Source organism: Leptosomus discolor, unplaced genomic scaffold, assembly GCF_034619465.1.
Source record: "Leptosomus discolor isolate bLepDis1 unplaced genomic scaffold, bLepDis1.hap2 HAP2_SCAFFOLD_35, whole genome shotgun sequence".
Classification (NCBI taxonomy): domain Eukaryota; kingdom Metazoa; phylum Chordata; class Aves; order Leptosomiformes; family Leptosomidae; genus Leptosomus; species Leptosomus discolor.
The window spans coordinates 98,673-112,295 of record NW_028237764.1 but is presented as its reverse complement, the minus strand read 5'-3'; the positions used below and the strand labels follow the sequence as shown (position 1 = coordinate 112,295).

General features: G+C 50.2%; 1 protein-coding gene across 1 annotated transcript; it reads left to right on the top strand.

Annotated features, from left to right (window-relative positions):
• Positions 1 to 4,780: 4,780 nt before the first annotated feature.
• On the top strand, positions 4,781 to 5,746 carry LOC147412871 (olfactory receptor 14A16-like). Its single transcript, XM_086480751.1, has one exon. It carries the CDS (start codon positions 4,781 to 4,783, stop codon positions 5,744 to 5,746), a length of 966 nt encoding a protein of 321 aa, XP_086336877.1.
• The last annotated feature ends 7,877 nt before the right edge of the window (positions 5,747 to 13,623 follow it).

Genomic DNA, 13,623 nt, shown 5'->3' with positions numbered 1-13,623 from the left:
AGGATACCACTGGTCTTTCTTACCACAAGGGCACGTCTGGCTCATGGTGAACTTGCTGTCTACTACAATTCCCAGGTCTTTCTCTGCAGAGCTGCTCTCCAGCAGGTCAACCCCCAGCCTCTACTGGTGCAGGGGGTTATTCCTCCCCATGTGCAGGACCCTACTCTTGCCGGTATTGAACCTCATGAAGTTCCTCCCTGCCCAGCTCTCCAGCCTGTCCAGGTCTTGCTGAATATCATCACAGCCTTCTGGTGTGTCAGCCACTCCTCCCAGTTTAATATCAACAGAACGGTTTAGTTGTATATTTTAGCAAGTACTGCAGCAGATATCACCTAACTGAGCGTTTCAAAAATCTAGGCAAGTGCAACAATCATAGGATCATGGAATTGGGTTTTTTGAGAACCTCCAGGGATGGTGACTCCACCACTTCCCTGGGCAGCCTGTTCCAGTGTTTGAGAATTCTTTCAGTAAAGAAATATTTCCTAATGTCCATTCTAATCTTCCCCTGGTGCAACCTGAGGCCATTTCCTCTTGTCCAATGACTTGTTACTTGGGAGAAGAGACTGACCCCCACCTCACTACAACCTCCTCTCAGGTAGTTGTAGAGAGCGATGAGGTCTCCCCTCAGCCTCCTCTTCTCTGGACTAAACAATCCCAGGTCTCTCAGCTGCTCCTCACAAGACCTGTTCTCCAGACCCTTCATCACTTTTGTTGCCCTTTTCTGGACACGCTCCAGCACCTCAGTGTCTTTCTTGGAGTGAGGGGCACAAAACTGCACACAGAAGTTGAGGTGCAGCCTCACCAGTGCCAAGTACAGGAACACAATCACCTCCCTGCTCCTGCTGGCCACACCATTGCTGATATGGACTGTGATGCTGTTGGCCTTCTTGGCCACCTGGGCACACTGTTGGCTCACGTTCAGCCGCCTGTCGAGCAGCACACCCAGGTTCCTTTCTGTCGGGCAGCTTGCCAGCCACTCATCCCCAGCCTGTTGCAATGTGTGGTGTTTTTGTGACCCAAGTACAGGACTCGGCTGCTGGCCTTTTTGAACCTCATACAATTGTCCTCAGCCCATCGATCCAGCCAATCCAGGTCCCTCTGCGGAGCCTCTCTACCCTCAAGCAAATCAACACTCCCACCCAATTTAATGTAATCAGCAAACTCACTGAGAGAGCACTCAATCCCCTCATCCAGATCGTCGATAAAGATGTTAAACAAGACTGGCCGCAACACTGAGCCCTGGGGGTCACTGCTTGTGACCAGTCACCATCTGGATTGAACTCTGTTCACCATCACCCTGTGCTTGACCGTCCAGCCAGTAACCTCACCCAACCTGAGCTACTTGTCATGACCAGTAACTCCACACAACACCCCTTTCCTGTCCTGCGCAACCACCATACCAAAAGGAAAAGAAGTTATTGACGAACTCAGTTGACACTTCACGGACAATTTCACGGACATTTGAGAGGGGTGGCCCACAGTTAAAGCAGTGATAGCTGTCTGTAAACAGTATGATTGGAAAGGGGTGGTTGTATGTGAGGGTCTTTTGGATAGTGTGGGACCTGAATATGTCAGAAATGGGATGGAATAACGGGTGGAGATTGCACTGGGCCTGGCTGGGCTGGACTTACTTCTCTTCATGAAAGCTCCCGTAGTGCTGTGTCTCAGTTTTGTGACTAAAACAATGTTGAGAATACACGAATGTACTAGCTGTTTCTGAAAAGTGTTTGAGAAGCCTCAAGGTCTGCTCTGTTTCTGTGTGTTCCACACAAGTGAATAAAGGGGGGAGGGTACAAGAGGTTGGGAGGAGAAACAAGAAGGCCATTGACCACAAATGGTCACCTTAACCCTCAAGTGTTCTTGCTTTCACTATCCTTTAGTCTTCCCCTGTCCCACGGAATTTGATGAGGGATGTGAGCAAGCTGCAGGGTTGTGCCTAATTTCTTGGGGTTGTTAATCCACAATACCTACAAAACAAGGAAGAGCTGGCTAGGAACGGAAATGTCAGGGGTGAGAAGACAGAGTTGAGGATGCTGAGAAAATGGGCAGAAAGTAAAGAACAGGGCTTCTGGAGGGCCTGCTGAGGGACATCTCTAGAAGAACCCACGGCCTACAGCCCCGAAGAGAAGACGGGTGCAGAGAGCTGTTTGATGCTCAAGGATCAACTCTACATGACCCAGAATGTTCCACCTTGACATGCTGGAAGTCACATAAAGGTGGCAGGAGGCTGGCATGGCTGAGAAAGGAGCTGCTGGTTAAAACCAAGGATGAAGGGGAAGCCCAGAAAAGGTGGCGGCTGGCTGCCTTCCAGCCTCCTTGGTTCTGTGACTGTGGGAGTAGATTGACACTCCAGAGCTCTTGGCAGCACTGCCCTCTTGCCAGGATCTCCCTTCATCCCAAGCAGGCAAAGGCAAGGTCAAGGTCACTCTGACGCTGAGGAAACCTGGGGGTGTTCCATGAAGGCTTCAGGTCCTGATCTCCAGCCTCTGGGAAGGGAGAACATGTCCCTCAGGCGTTGCTCAGTCCTCTCCTGGGGACAGTCTGATCTGCACAGTGCAATGGCAAGCGCAGGTGTGGGACACTGTAGGACATCCTGTGGTGGAGACGCTCAAGGGCTCTGGCAAGACAAAAAGCCCCCAAGAGAGCCGAGGGCTTTCTCCCCTTGGCTAGGGCTGTTGTTTCAGCCTTCAAGGCCTACCAGATGACTCCCTAACCTTATGACACCAGCACCTCAGTGCCTCCTCAGCCCACCCAGGACAAACCCAGGAGCAGAGGACTTTGGCCTTGGCACTGCACATCCCCACATCACCCTGCCCCAGGAAGAACCGTGAGGAATGGCTGAGGGACAGGGTCTGTCTTGCAGGGGCTGGGGAGTCAGTGCTTGGTCTTTTGGCTTGATGAAGCACAGCAAGGATTACTCAGGATCAGAGCCACCTTCACCTTGCCTTTGCCTACCTTTCATCACTGCCTCCAGGTTTCTTTTTTAACCAGCCCCCAGGGAAGCTTTGTCAGTAACATCCCTCAGTGGAACCCATGAGTGCTCCAAGAAACTTTGGAGTTTGCATCTGACTTTGACTTCTCCAGGGGTTTCCTCAACTTCCTCTCAGTGTCTGAGTTTCACGGACTTCGCACTAAAACCACCAGAGAGATGATTAAAAAGTTCTTGGGCTGTTGCTCTGCTGCTGATCTGGGCTGGTCTCCTGGGACAGAGAGAGCTCCTAGCAAGCAGGCAGAGCTACAGGGAGACAGCTCTGCCCAGTAGCAGCTGCTCTTCAAAGCACAGCAGGGCTGAGGGGGCTGCCTGTGGGCACCAAGGAGAAAGGAGCGGGGCAGAGAGAGGTTGAAGGCAGGGGAGAGTGGGAGGATGGCTGAGAGCTCACTGGAGGAGAACTCTTCCCAGCCTCTGACACAGTAAGTCTCTGGGTACAGGGTGATATGTCGGTGGTTCCTTGAAGGATCTCCTGAATGTGTCCAACCTCTGGGATCTGTCTGTAATGCAGAAGAGGAAGCCGGGATGCAGAGCAGGGCTTCCCTAGTGCAGTGTGAGAGGGACAGGGCATGACGGCTGCCTTCTGGTAGGGATGGCTGTGGGGTGTGAAGGTGGGTGTGCAGCCAGGGGTACCCAGGGCTGTCCTTCCAAGCTGTGTCTCTCCACCTCAGGTGGCTGTTACCTGGGGCATGGACTCTGTCATCAGCCAGGATCAGCACTCAGCCTGCCCAGGGAGTTCCTCACGGATCTGTGGTGGAAGCTGTGGGTGGAAGGATAAATCCCCAGCAAAGGTGCATCTCTCCTGACACATAAACCTCTTCCTTCTGCAGATAAAAGGGTCTGAGACCAGCTGGCCTGGGATGTCAACAACATGGAGGTGCTGTGATCTGCTGTGTAAGGAGAAGGCTTTCCTGAGTGCCAGCTGCCTTCCTCTCCTGTTCCCCATTTGCAGAAGGATCAGGGTATTGCTTTGTGTTTTTTTCTCTAATTCCTGCTGCTCCTGTTCTTGCTTTTGAAAGCTCTGGGTTGTGGACATTGGACGTCAGGGGGTTGTCTCAGATGCGTTCTGAGACACTGAACGTTGGGGGCTTTGGATAATGTAGAGTGCAGTAACCTGAAACAAGGTGAGTCTCTCTTTAGGAGATGCTGGGCATTGTCTTTTGGGCACCTGAGCATCTCCCTGGGGTGAAGAGCTTGAAGTGCCCTTCCCCCATGCTGGGAGCACTTCAGCAGCAGGGATGGGAACCCAGTGACAGCCCCATTCTCCCCCACAGGCACGCTGTTCTTATCATGTCTGGAGAGAGCCTGGAGATGGAAAATGATGGTGAGAAATATTCTCTCTCAGCCTACAGTGATTCCTTTGCAGACTTTGCTGTTCAGGAGAGCAGAGTTGGAAGGGCTGGGTCCCTCCCTGGGTTCTTCCCTCTCAGACACAGCAGGTCTGGGTGCTGACTCCATCACACTGCTATAAATAGGGACAATTGTCACACGGTCACCGAGGCAAATACCTCTCACTCAGTTGAAGCACCCATTGCCAGGAGCAGCTATTGAATGCACAGGCTGTTTGACACCACTGCAATAGCACAGGTCTGACTTCTCTGGAGCCCATGGGTAGAGTCCCTGCTCGTCAATGCTGACCTCACAAAAAGGGACTGTCTGAAGTTCCCTCAAAAATGAAGCCATTGTGGGAGATATCTATGGGAAAAGGGATAAGACTGGCTCAGCGCAATCTGCCCTCACTTATCTATGACTTTTTCTCTTTCAGCAGTCCCTCATTCCTGCAATTAAATAATGTCCAATGCCAGCTCCATCAACCAATTCCTCCTGGTGGCATTTGCAGACAGACGGGAGTTGCAGCTCTTGACCTTCGGGCTCTTCCTGGACATCTACCTGGCTGCCCTCCTGGGCAATGGCCTCATCATCACCACTGTAGCCTGTGACCCCCACCTCCACACCCCCATGTACTTCTTCCTCCTCAACCTCTCCCTCCTCGACCTGGGCTCCCTCTCCACCACTCTCCCCAAAGCCATGGCCAATGCCCTGTGGGACACCAGGACCATCTCCTACTCAGGATGTGTTACCCAGGTATTTGTTTTTGCCTTTTTGTGTACAGCAGAATTTTATCTTCTCACCGTCATGGCCTACGACCGCTACGTTGCCATCTGCAAACCCCTGCACTACGGGACCCTCCTGGGCAGCAGAGCTTGTGTCCACATGGCAGCAGCTGCCTGGGGCACTGCTTTTCCCTATGCTGTGCTGCACACAGCCAATACATTTTCACTGCCCCTCTGCCAGGGCAATGCTGTGGACCAGTTCTTCTGTGAAATCCCCCAGATCCTCAAGCTCTCCTGCTCAGACACCTACCTCAGGGAGGCTGGGCTACTTGTGGTCAGTGTCTGTTTAGGCTTCAGTTGTTTTGTGTTCATTGTGGTGTCCTATGTGCAGATCTTCAGGGCCGTGCTGAGGATCCCCTCGGAGCAGGGACGCCACAAAGCCTTTTCCACCTGCCTCCCTCACCTGGCCGTGGTCTCCCTGTTTGTCAGCACTGCCATGTTTGCTGACCTGAAGCCCCCCTCCATCTCCTCCCCATCCCTGAACGTGGTGATGGCAGTTCTGTACTCTTTGTTGCCTCCAGCAGTGAACCCCCTCATCTACAGCATGAGGAGCCAGGAGCTCAAGGATGCCCTGAGGAAACTGATGACTGGTTGCTTTGCAGAAGCAGCAATGAACCGCTCATCTTCCCCTGTATATCACTAGTAATGGAACTCTTTACCAGCCCAGTCTGTCTTTCGTGGGTTGTTTGCTTTGGTTTCTTGGCGTTTTAGATTTTCTAGGTGGTATTAAAACTGTCATTAAACTAATGTCCAAGAAAATGTTATCATTCTTTGTCCTATTTCTGTGTCAGTCTCTGCCTGCCTTGTGTGCAGCAGAGACTTTGTGTAGATAAGGATGTGTGCTCTCTGTGTGTTTAATCCAAATAAAGGACCCTGCACTGACTTATTTGTCTGAGTTCCTTTCTCCCAGATCTTCTCTGGAGCTGCAGGGGCAGCGTCTGTTTGCTGAGGTGTAGGGGACAGGAGCCACCCTGAGCTGGATCTTCCTATCAGCTTCACCAGCGTGGCCATGGCCACCACAGCCCACTTGCTCTGCAGAGCAGCACCACCAGTTCAGGGTCTGTGGAGAGCCTGGGGAGGCGGTGCAGGAATGGCCGTCCAGGTCAGCAGAGATGAGCTCTGTAGGGAAAAGTCTCTGTGGGGAGATGGGATGTCCTGGGAGAAGAGCAGGGCACCGTTTGTGTGTGCAGGGGGGACATGGAGAGAGAAACCCTTTGGTGTGGGTGTCAGCTCGGGTCAGGCTGCCCTTTCCCTGGGGCAAAAACACTTTCCTGAGGATCCCCTAGGCCAGTTGTCTCCTGTTGTCCTGGGGAGCAAGTTTGGCACATGGGACTGCAAAGTGCCTGGGGTGGGGATCTCCTCAGCATGCTGGCTGGATGAATGTTCTCAGTGGCCTGTTTCTTACTCTGGGACATAAAGGACAGGCAGAGAGGCGTCTGGTCTGTTCCTGTGCTCCCTGGACACCCCAAGGGGAGCTGCCCCAGGGACATCCTCACAGAGCAGCCAGTAACAACCACCATTTCCATCACTGGCCTCTCACCCCAGCTCACAGAGGTTGCTTGTCCCTCCACAGAGGGACACCAAAGGATTAGGTCAGGAGTCCATGTTTGCATTATACAGAGCAGATGTAAGAATCTCCATCGTGTGCATGTGGGGAGGTGATCCCGAGCAAGCACAAGGGTCATCAGCTCTTCTTAAGGGTGCCATGAAGGCCTGTGAGACAAGCAGTTCCTTGAGGTCACTTCCCGTTGAGAGTAACAACCCCTGGGAAACACCTGAATGCAGCCCTGGGATGGGCTTCCTTGAACCGAGATCAGAAGTAGCGCCCTGGCTTGTGAAGGTGCTTTTGAGGCAACTGCTATCTGAGTATGGGATAGCGGATGAAAGGCCATGTGGCTTGTAGAGGTGCTTGTGTTGTCCCATTTCCATGCAGATGTGAGTGGGCGGGAGGAGGCAGCTGGGTTGTGCAGGTGCTTTGTGATGTCACTTGTGGCTGAGGAGCTCTTAAGATCCCTTCAGTTCTCAACAAGCTGCTTGTGATGTCACATGATCCCAAGCAGGGTACAGGGCCAGAGGTGTCCCCTGGCATGTGCATCTCCTTGTGATGAACCTGGTGGCACTGTAGCTAATAGGGCAGGAGCAAGGTCATGGTTTGTGCAGGTGCCTGTGATGTCCACGGTGGCTGAGCCCCATCTCCTGCCAGGTTCTGGCCTGGCCGATGCCAGCAGCTCCTGTCACATGGCTCCTCCTGCCCAGAGCTGTGGCTGGAGCATAGACAGACCCGCATTTTGGGAAAGCCTTGCTGATCCAGAGCAAAGCCATGGCAGCTCCCCTACCCTCTCCTCCTGTCCTGTCCCCTCCCCTCCTTACACCTCTGCCTCCCCTGTCTAAGCAGGCTCAGGTCCTCGGCGCAGACCTGTGTGCTACGTGAACTTGCATTTCAACACCCCAGTCACTCCTCGTAAGCCTGTTCCCCAGACCCTTCAGCACCTTCGTTGCCCCTCTCTGGACACGCTCCAGCACCTCAATGTCTTTCTTGAAGTGAGGGGCCCAAAACTGCACACAGCATTCGATATGCGGCCTCACCAGTGCCGAGCGCAGGGGCATGAACACCTCCCTGCTCCTGCTGGCCACACCGTTGCTGATACAGGCCAGGATGCTGTTGGCCTTCTTGGCCACCTGGGCACACTGCTGGCGCATGTTCAGCCGGCCGTCGACCAGCACCCACAGGTCTTTTTTGCTGCGCAGCTTTCCTGCCACTCATCCCCAAGACGTGGCGGGGGGTTGTTGTGACACCTGGGGGTCACTGTTTGTGACCAGTCAACATCTGGATGGAACTCCATTTACAGAATCAGAGAATCACAGAATGTTAGGGGTTTGAAGGGACCTCGAAATATCATCTGGTCCAACCCCCCTGCCAGAGCAGGACCACTTAGAAAATGTCACATAGGAAGGTGTCCAGGCGGGTTTTCAATGTCTCCAGAGAAGGAGCCTCCACAACCACTCTGGGCAGCCTATTCCAGAGCGCTGTCACCCTCACATTGACGAAGTTTATCCTTATGTTTTTCAGATTATTCTGTAGGGGGTTTATACCTTATGCTACAAGGGTATGATACGAATCACCAAGCTACCTGCTAAGGCGTGCTGCTAATTATCGAAACCATAAACGCAGTTCAGCGTATTTCTGTTGGTCTTGCAGCATCACCACCCAGCACCATTCTTGTGGTTTATCTCTTAATCCAGATGTTCCATCACTCATGTCTGCAAAGTCATCAGGAGTCATCAACTCCTGTTTCTGTTTGATGAAGATACTGCTGTTGATTTTGGGAGAAGAGAGGTTTCCTTGTCTTTGTTGGACACTTGTTCTTCTTAGTAAGGGTGGGTGATAAGTCTTGGGTCTGGAGATAATGACACAGCAATTATATGCTAATACTGTTCTTGGCTCCCCAAAGGCCTGTGTGGCCTCCCTAATCTATAGCATAGTTTGAAGATTCTCTCGGCCCTATCCACCCTACGGATCCTTTCCGGGTGGAATGGGGGTACGTCATGTCAGGGTTGTCAATACACAGATGGCAACGTGGCCCTGAGGGTCCAACCCGGCATGTGGGATTTTACTCATGAAGATTTAAGGATGCTGAGAGGAGATATGGTGCTTGGGAGAGAGGTTTGTTTGTGGTTAGCCTGGCTCTCATAGAAGTAGGGAAAACCGCACGACAACAACCACTCCTATTAAGAGACGCTTCTAAAGTTATAAAAGCTGTTACTACCAGGACCTCCCCCTGTGACAGGGTGGCCCAGAGAGCTTTCGGTTCAAAAGAGGTATGCCCAGATCAAACACTATTGTAACATTTTCTCAGTGATCGAAAGAGCTTTAAAAAACCTAACTATGCAAGAACTGGAGAGCCGGGACAGCAGCCAAGATAAACCTGCCTCAGTCATTCGGGTGGCCCTTCCTTTCTCCCATGATCAGTCAGTAAGTGCTTGTTCACTGACGCTTCTGCCAAGAGAGAAGGAAAAGCGTGGAGATATCGGGCAGTGGCACTCCATACCTCCTCCGAGCAACGGATTGTAACAGAGGGAAAGGGCAGTGCCCAAGTAGGTGAATTAATGGCAGTATGGAGCGTTTTCCGGCATGAAGCACAAACTCCTTCTCCTGTCCATGTTTATACCAATCCCTATGCTGTGTTTAAGGGATGTACAGAATGGCTTCCTTTCTGGGAGCAGAATGAATGGGAGGTTAACAGAGTTCCAGTGTGGCAAAAGGAAAGATGGCAAGACCTCTTAAGCACTGCAAGCCGAGGGAATTTTGCTGTGGGATGGGGAGCTTCTCATCAGGGAGATGGGGGTTCAGTGGGGGAGTGGAAGAACAGAGGTGATGAGGTAGCAAGGCTAGCCCCTGTGCAAACAGACCAAATGACAGAGGATTGGGAACGCTTGTTAGAATGGTTGCATGTAAAGCACAAACACACAGGGGCTAAAGATTTTTATTGTGAAGCCCTTGCCCGAGGCTGGCCTGTCACCAGAGCAATGTGTAACACCTGCATATCAGCCTGGGAACAACGTTGTACATGGCTAGAAAGGCACCCTTTAGAGGATGACCTTCTGCATTTGTGGGAGGGTAGAGGCTTGTGGGATGCCTGGCAGGTGGGTTATATCGGCCCCTTTAGGAAATCAGGAGGAAAACATTTTGTGCTGGTGGGAGCGGAAATAGCATCAGGACTAGTTCAAGCAGAAGCCTTTAACAAGTCTATGGGAGAAAACATTGTGAAGGCATTGCGAGAATGGTTTGGAGCTTTTCCAAAACCCCAAGAAATACAATTTGATAACGGTTCTTATATCACTGCTAGAGTTGTACATGATTGGGCAGGAAGGGAAGGGATTAAATGGACCTTTCACACCCCATATTACCCGCAAGCAAATGAGATTGTAGAAAGAACTAATGGTCTCTTGAAATGGCTTTTGAAACCACAAAGGAGAAATTACGATGTCCGTCCTCTGTGGGAAGCAATTAAAGGAGTAAATGACAGATGAGGGGTAAATGGTTGCCCCAAAATCACCGCCTTTTGCCCAAAGGCTCCTTCTTTGGTTCCCTTATCAAAGGAAACAAAGGACTCTAAGAATCCAGCTCACTTCCCAGGACGGCCTTTACTGGTGGAACTTCCCATCATGCGAAGCGTACCACTCGTGCTAAAAGCCCCACTAAGTGCATATACACGGGTAGCCTCCGATGCCCTGGGAAAGGAACATTGGATACATACTCGCTGGATAGTTCCATCATTTTAATTTTCTGCCTCTGAGAGGAAAGCTCTGGTGTTTCATTGTTGCAGGAGAACTCCGATGGACACTCAGAACAGGATGAACTCCTTGTGGATGATAATTTGGAGGGCTAAATTTTAGAAAGACTGATCGTTTAATTGGACTAATGATTGGACGGGTTATAGTTTTCTGCATCCTACCACTAACCTGTAACCAAAAGAATGCAGAATGGCCATGGTCCCAAGCTATTGTCAAGTCCACCAGCACTCTAGCGTACTATCCCAAGGACCGCCTCCCAACCTTAGATGCTGTGGTAATGCATGACACTGAGGTGTACCACTTAAATGAATGGGAGTGGGACAGAAAAGACCGGGTTCATGCCCTGACTGGAAAATTGGAGAAAAGATACAGGTAGGACGCGGAAAAGTGGAAAATTTCTCTATGAAAAAGCCTCCTCAATTGTAATTTCTGGAAATCTTTTGGATCTAGATTTAACAACCCAAATTCACCCCAGCATCACAGCCAAACTCTGTCCTGCTACAGAGTGGAAATGCAACAAACAAGTTTCTCTCATCATGCGTTGCCTACAAAAGTCTGTCGGTAACTTCACCTTAGACCCAAGTACCGACAATGGGGAAATCACCAAATCCTGTATTAATGAGCAAGGGGATCGTTGGTACTACTTCACTTTGACCAAGCCTGTCTACGGAGTGTGTAATTGGCACAATAATCTGGCAAACTGGTCAGGCCTATTGGGCCTAACATTCAACTTCAAAATAAATGCTGTAACTGAGCCTCCAGTGATGCTTGTTGCAGTAGTCACACACCATGGCATAGATACCCTCTTCACACTGGCTGACAAAAGTGAAGTTATACCCTCTTTTATGGTGGTATAGGGTGACGACATCACAACACAATGCAGGTATTGATGACTAAATCCCTCATCGAACCCAGAAACATTTATGGAATTGAACCGCATGGCCCTATTTTGTCGTGTAAAAATCAAAACCAAGGTTGCTGGCTAAACTTGACTGCTGTACAGCACTCCCGTAAGAACGTGTGTGGCAAAACCAATACAAGATACTGGGGGGAACTTAAAATAGATGTTGTAATACCTACTGCCCAACCAATTGTTGTGATTAGTCCAAAAATCTTTGGAATTGGACCGTATGTGGTCAGGAACACGGGCTAACAACCAACGTTGTTCAATCCGATGTGGTCTCTTAAACAAGTTGAGTTGCTGATGCAAAATAATGTCTCAGAAATTCAGTCAGCTTGCTCACCTTTCCTAAAAACTTCTTATGAGGGATGGGCAACCTGGCTGCAAATACGGACTCCTTCCAGGAGACGAACACAGAGAGACCTAACTGGTGTTTTGGGAACAGAATTGAGAGTTCTGAATAGTATCGATTCAGAGGTGTTCATGAAGAAATCAGCTACCACGACTAGTGATCTGGCCAAATTGCAATGGCCTTTACGATCTTCCCCATTGGCTTTAGGAACTAACCAATGACTGTTATCAAAAATATTACCAACACGGGAAAAGGTGAATGCAAAGGACCACGAAATGATTGTGGACGCACTTGGTGTTGTCCAAAACGACCTCTCTTTGGCTCTCAGTTGTATCCAGGCTCAACTGTGGATGCAATAGGTAGCCGCCTCGATCATAAGAGAAGGTGAAGAAGGCACTCTCCCCACTGAATTCGGAAAATAATTTGGGACAGTGCCACTGACTTCAAGAAGGATCACCAATCCTGGTGGAATCTGGTAAACCTCACCTATGACCCTGTCACAAACCACCACAATATTTGTGCTAACCGTACACAGTGCGTCAATATACTTGATTCATCCTGTCATTGCATTAGGATTGAACCACAACAGAGCTGCACTTTATCCTATTGAGCATAAAGTCTGGGCCCGAAAGGTGGATGAGAAATGGCAAACGGTTGATTTGGAGTCTTGTATTGTACGAGAACAACAAGGGCTCATCTGTGAGAGTACTGCAGTCCGAGCTGAGCACACCTGTTTGGACACTGAACAAAATATTTGTCATTTCGAGATTCGTCCAGATGGATCTCCTGAAACTGTACCTGGGTGTATTGGCAAAGGCTGTGCCTGCTTGAGGACTGCTTGTGAGTCTGTATCCGTAGATGGGGTAGTTGTGGATACTAGGAATGGTTCAAATTTCTGTGTTTGTGATTTTACTAAAATCACTGGATGTGACTTTTCTTATCTAGCCCCAGCCACATCCCACCAACACTTGCAAACCAATGACACACTGATTCACAAACTGCTGCCTACATCCATTGGGATGAATCTCACTTTGGAAAGGCAATTGCTACAAAACCAGGATTTGATCGAGACTTGGGAAAAGGTCAGGGAAAATGGGCACAAAACCTTGATAACTGTCCATCACAATGTGGAAGAAATACACCGTGTTATGGAAAGGGTGAAAAGGGATGCAGAACACAAATGGTGGGACACGATTTTCAGATGGTCACCTACTGCTACAGGCGTCCTCAACAAGTTGTGTCACCCCATCATTGTCCTCCTGATACTGGTTTTCAATCAGTTTAGTATTGTCAACAACACTCTAGGTCATAAATTGGAGAACGACAAATCGGTTGACACGATTGGCGTCCGTACTTAACGCACATGATGTGCTTAATGTCCCATCCAATGTGCCTGGAAATGGCTGCAAAAGCATTTGCCCTATCACCTTCCCAGAGGCTGAGGTAAAGCTGACCAGCCTGTAACATTCCCAATCCTCCTTCTGACCCTTCTTGATGGTGGGTTTGACATTTGCCTTGTCTGAGGACCTTGGAACCTCCTTGATCTTTCTGGCTTTTCTGAGATGTTTGGAAGAGGTGTCACGATGACACCAGGCAGCTGCACCACCATCTCTCTGCCCCTCCCCACACCAAAAGCCTTCTCCATATCTTACATTTCCAGAGGAGTACAAAGGACACAGCACACACCTGCCCAGGTCCTCGGGGCCTGTTCAGAAAAGAAGGAGAAGTGATTTCTCCCAGCAGACCCATGACTCCCAGAGCTGCTCTGTGCAGCTCACAGCTTTCCTGAGCATTTTTTTCAGTATTCCCTCTTCACAACCTATCCAGTCCACAGCCTGTAAATGTAGGTATTGACCAAGGATGTAAGGATGGTATAGAAAAAAGTTTTTTTCAAACTATCTCTGGAGGGCTGTTCTGGGCATCTCAGCTGTCTTCTGGAGACAGATGTCCCAGTTGATGAGTCTTGCAGAGA

What these genes read in the sequence shown, in the direction of transcription:
- LOC147412871 (XM_086480751.1), top strand. Translation starts at nt 4,781, where the DNA reads ATGTCCAATGCCAGCTCCATCAACCAATTCCTCCTGGTGGCATTTGCA.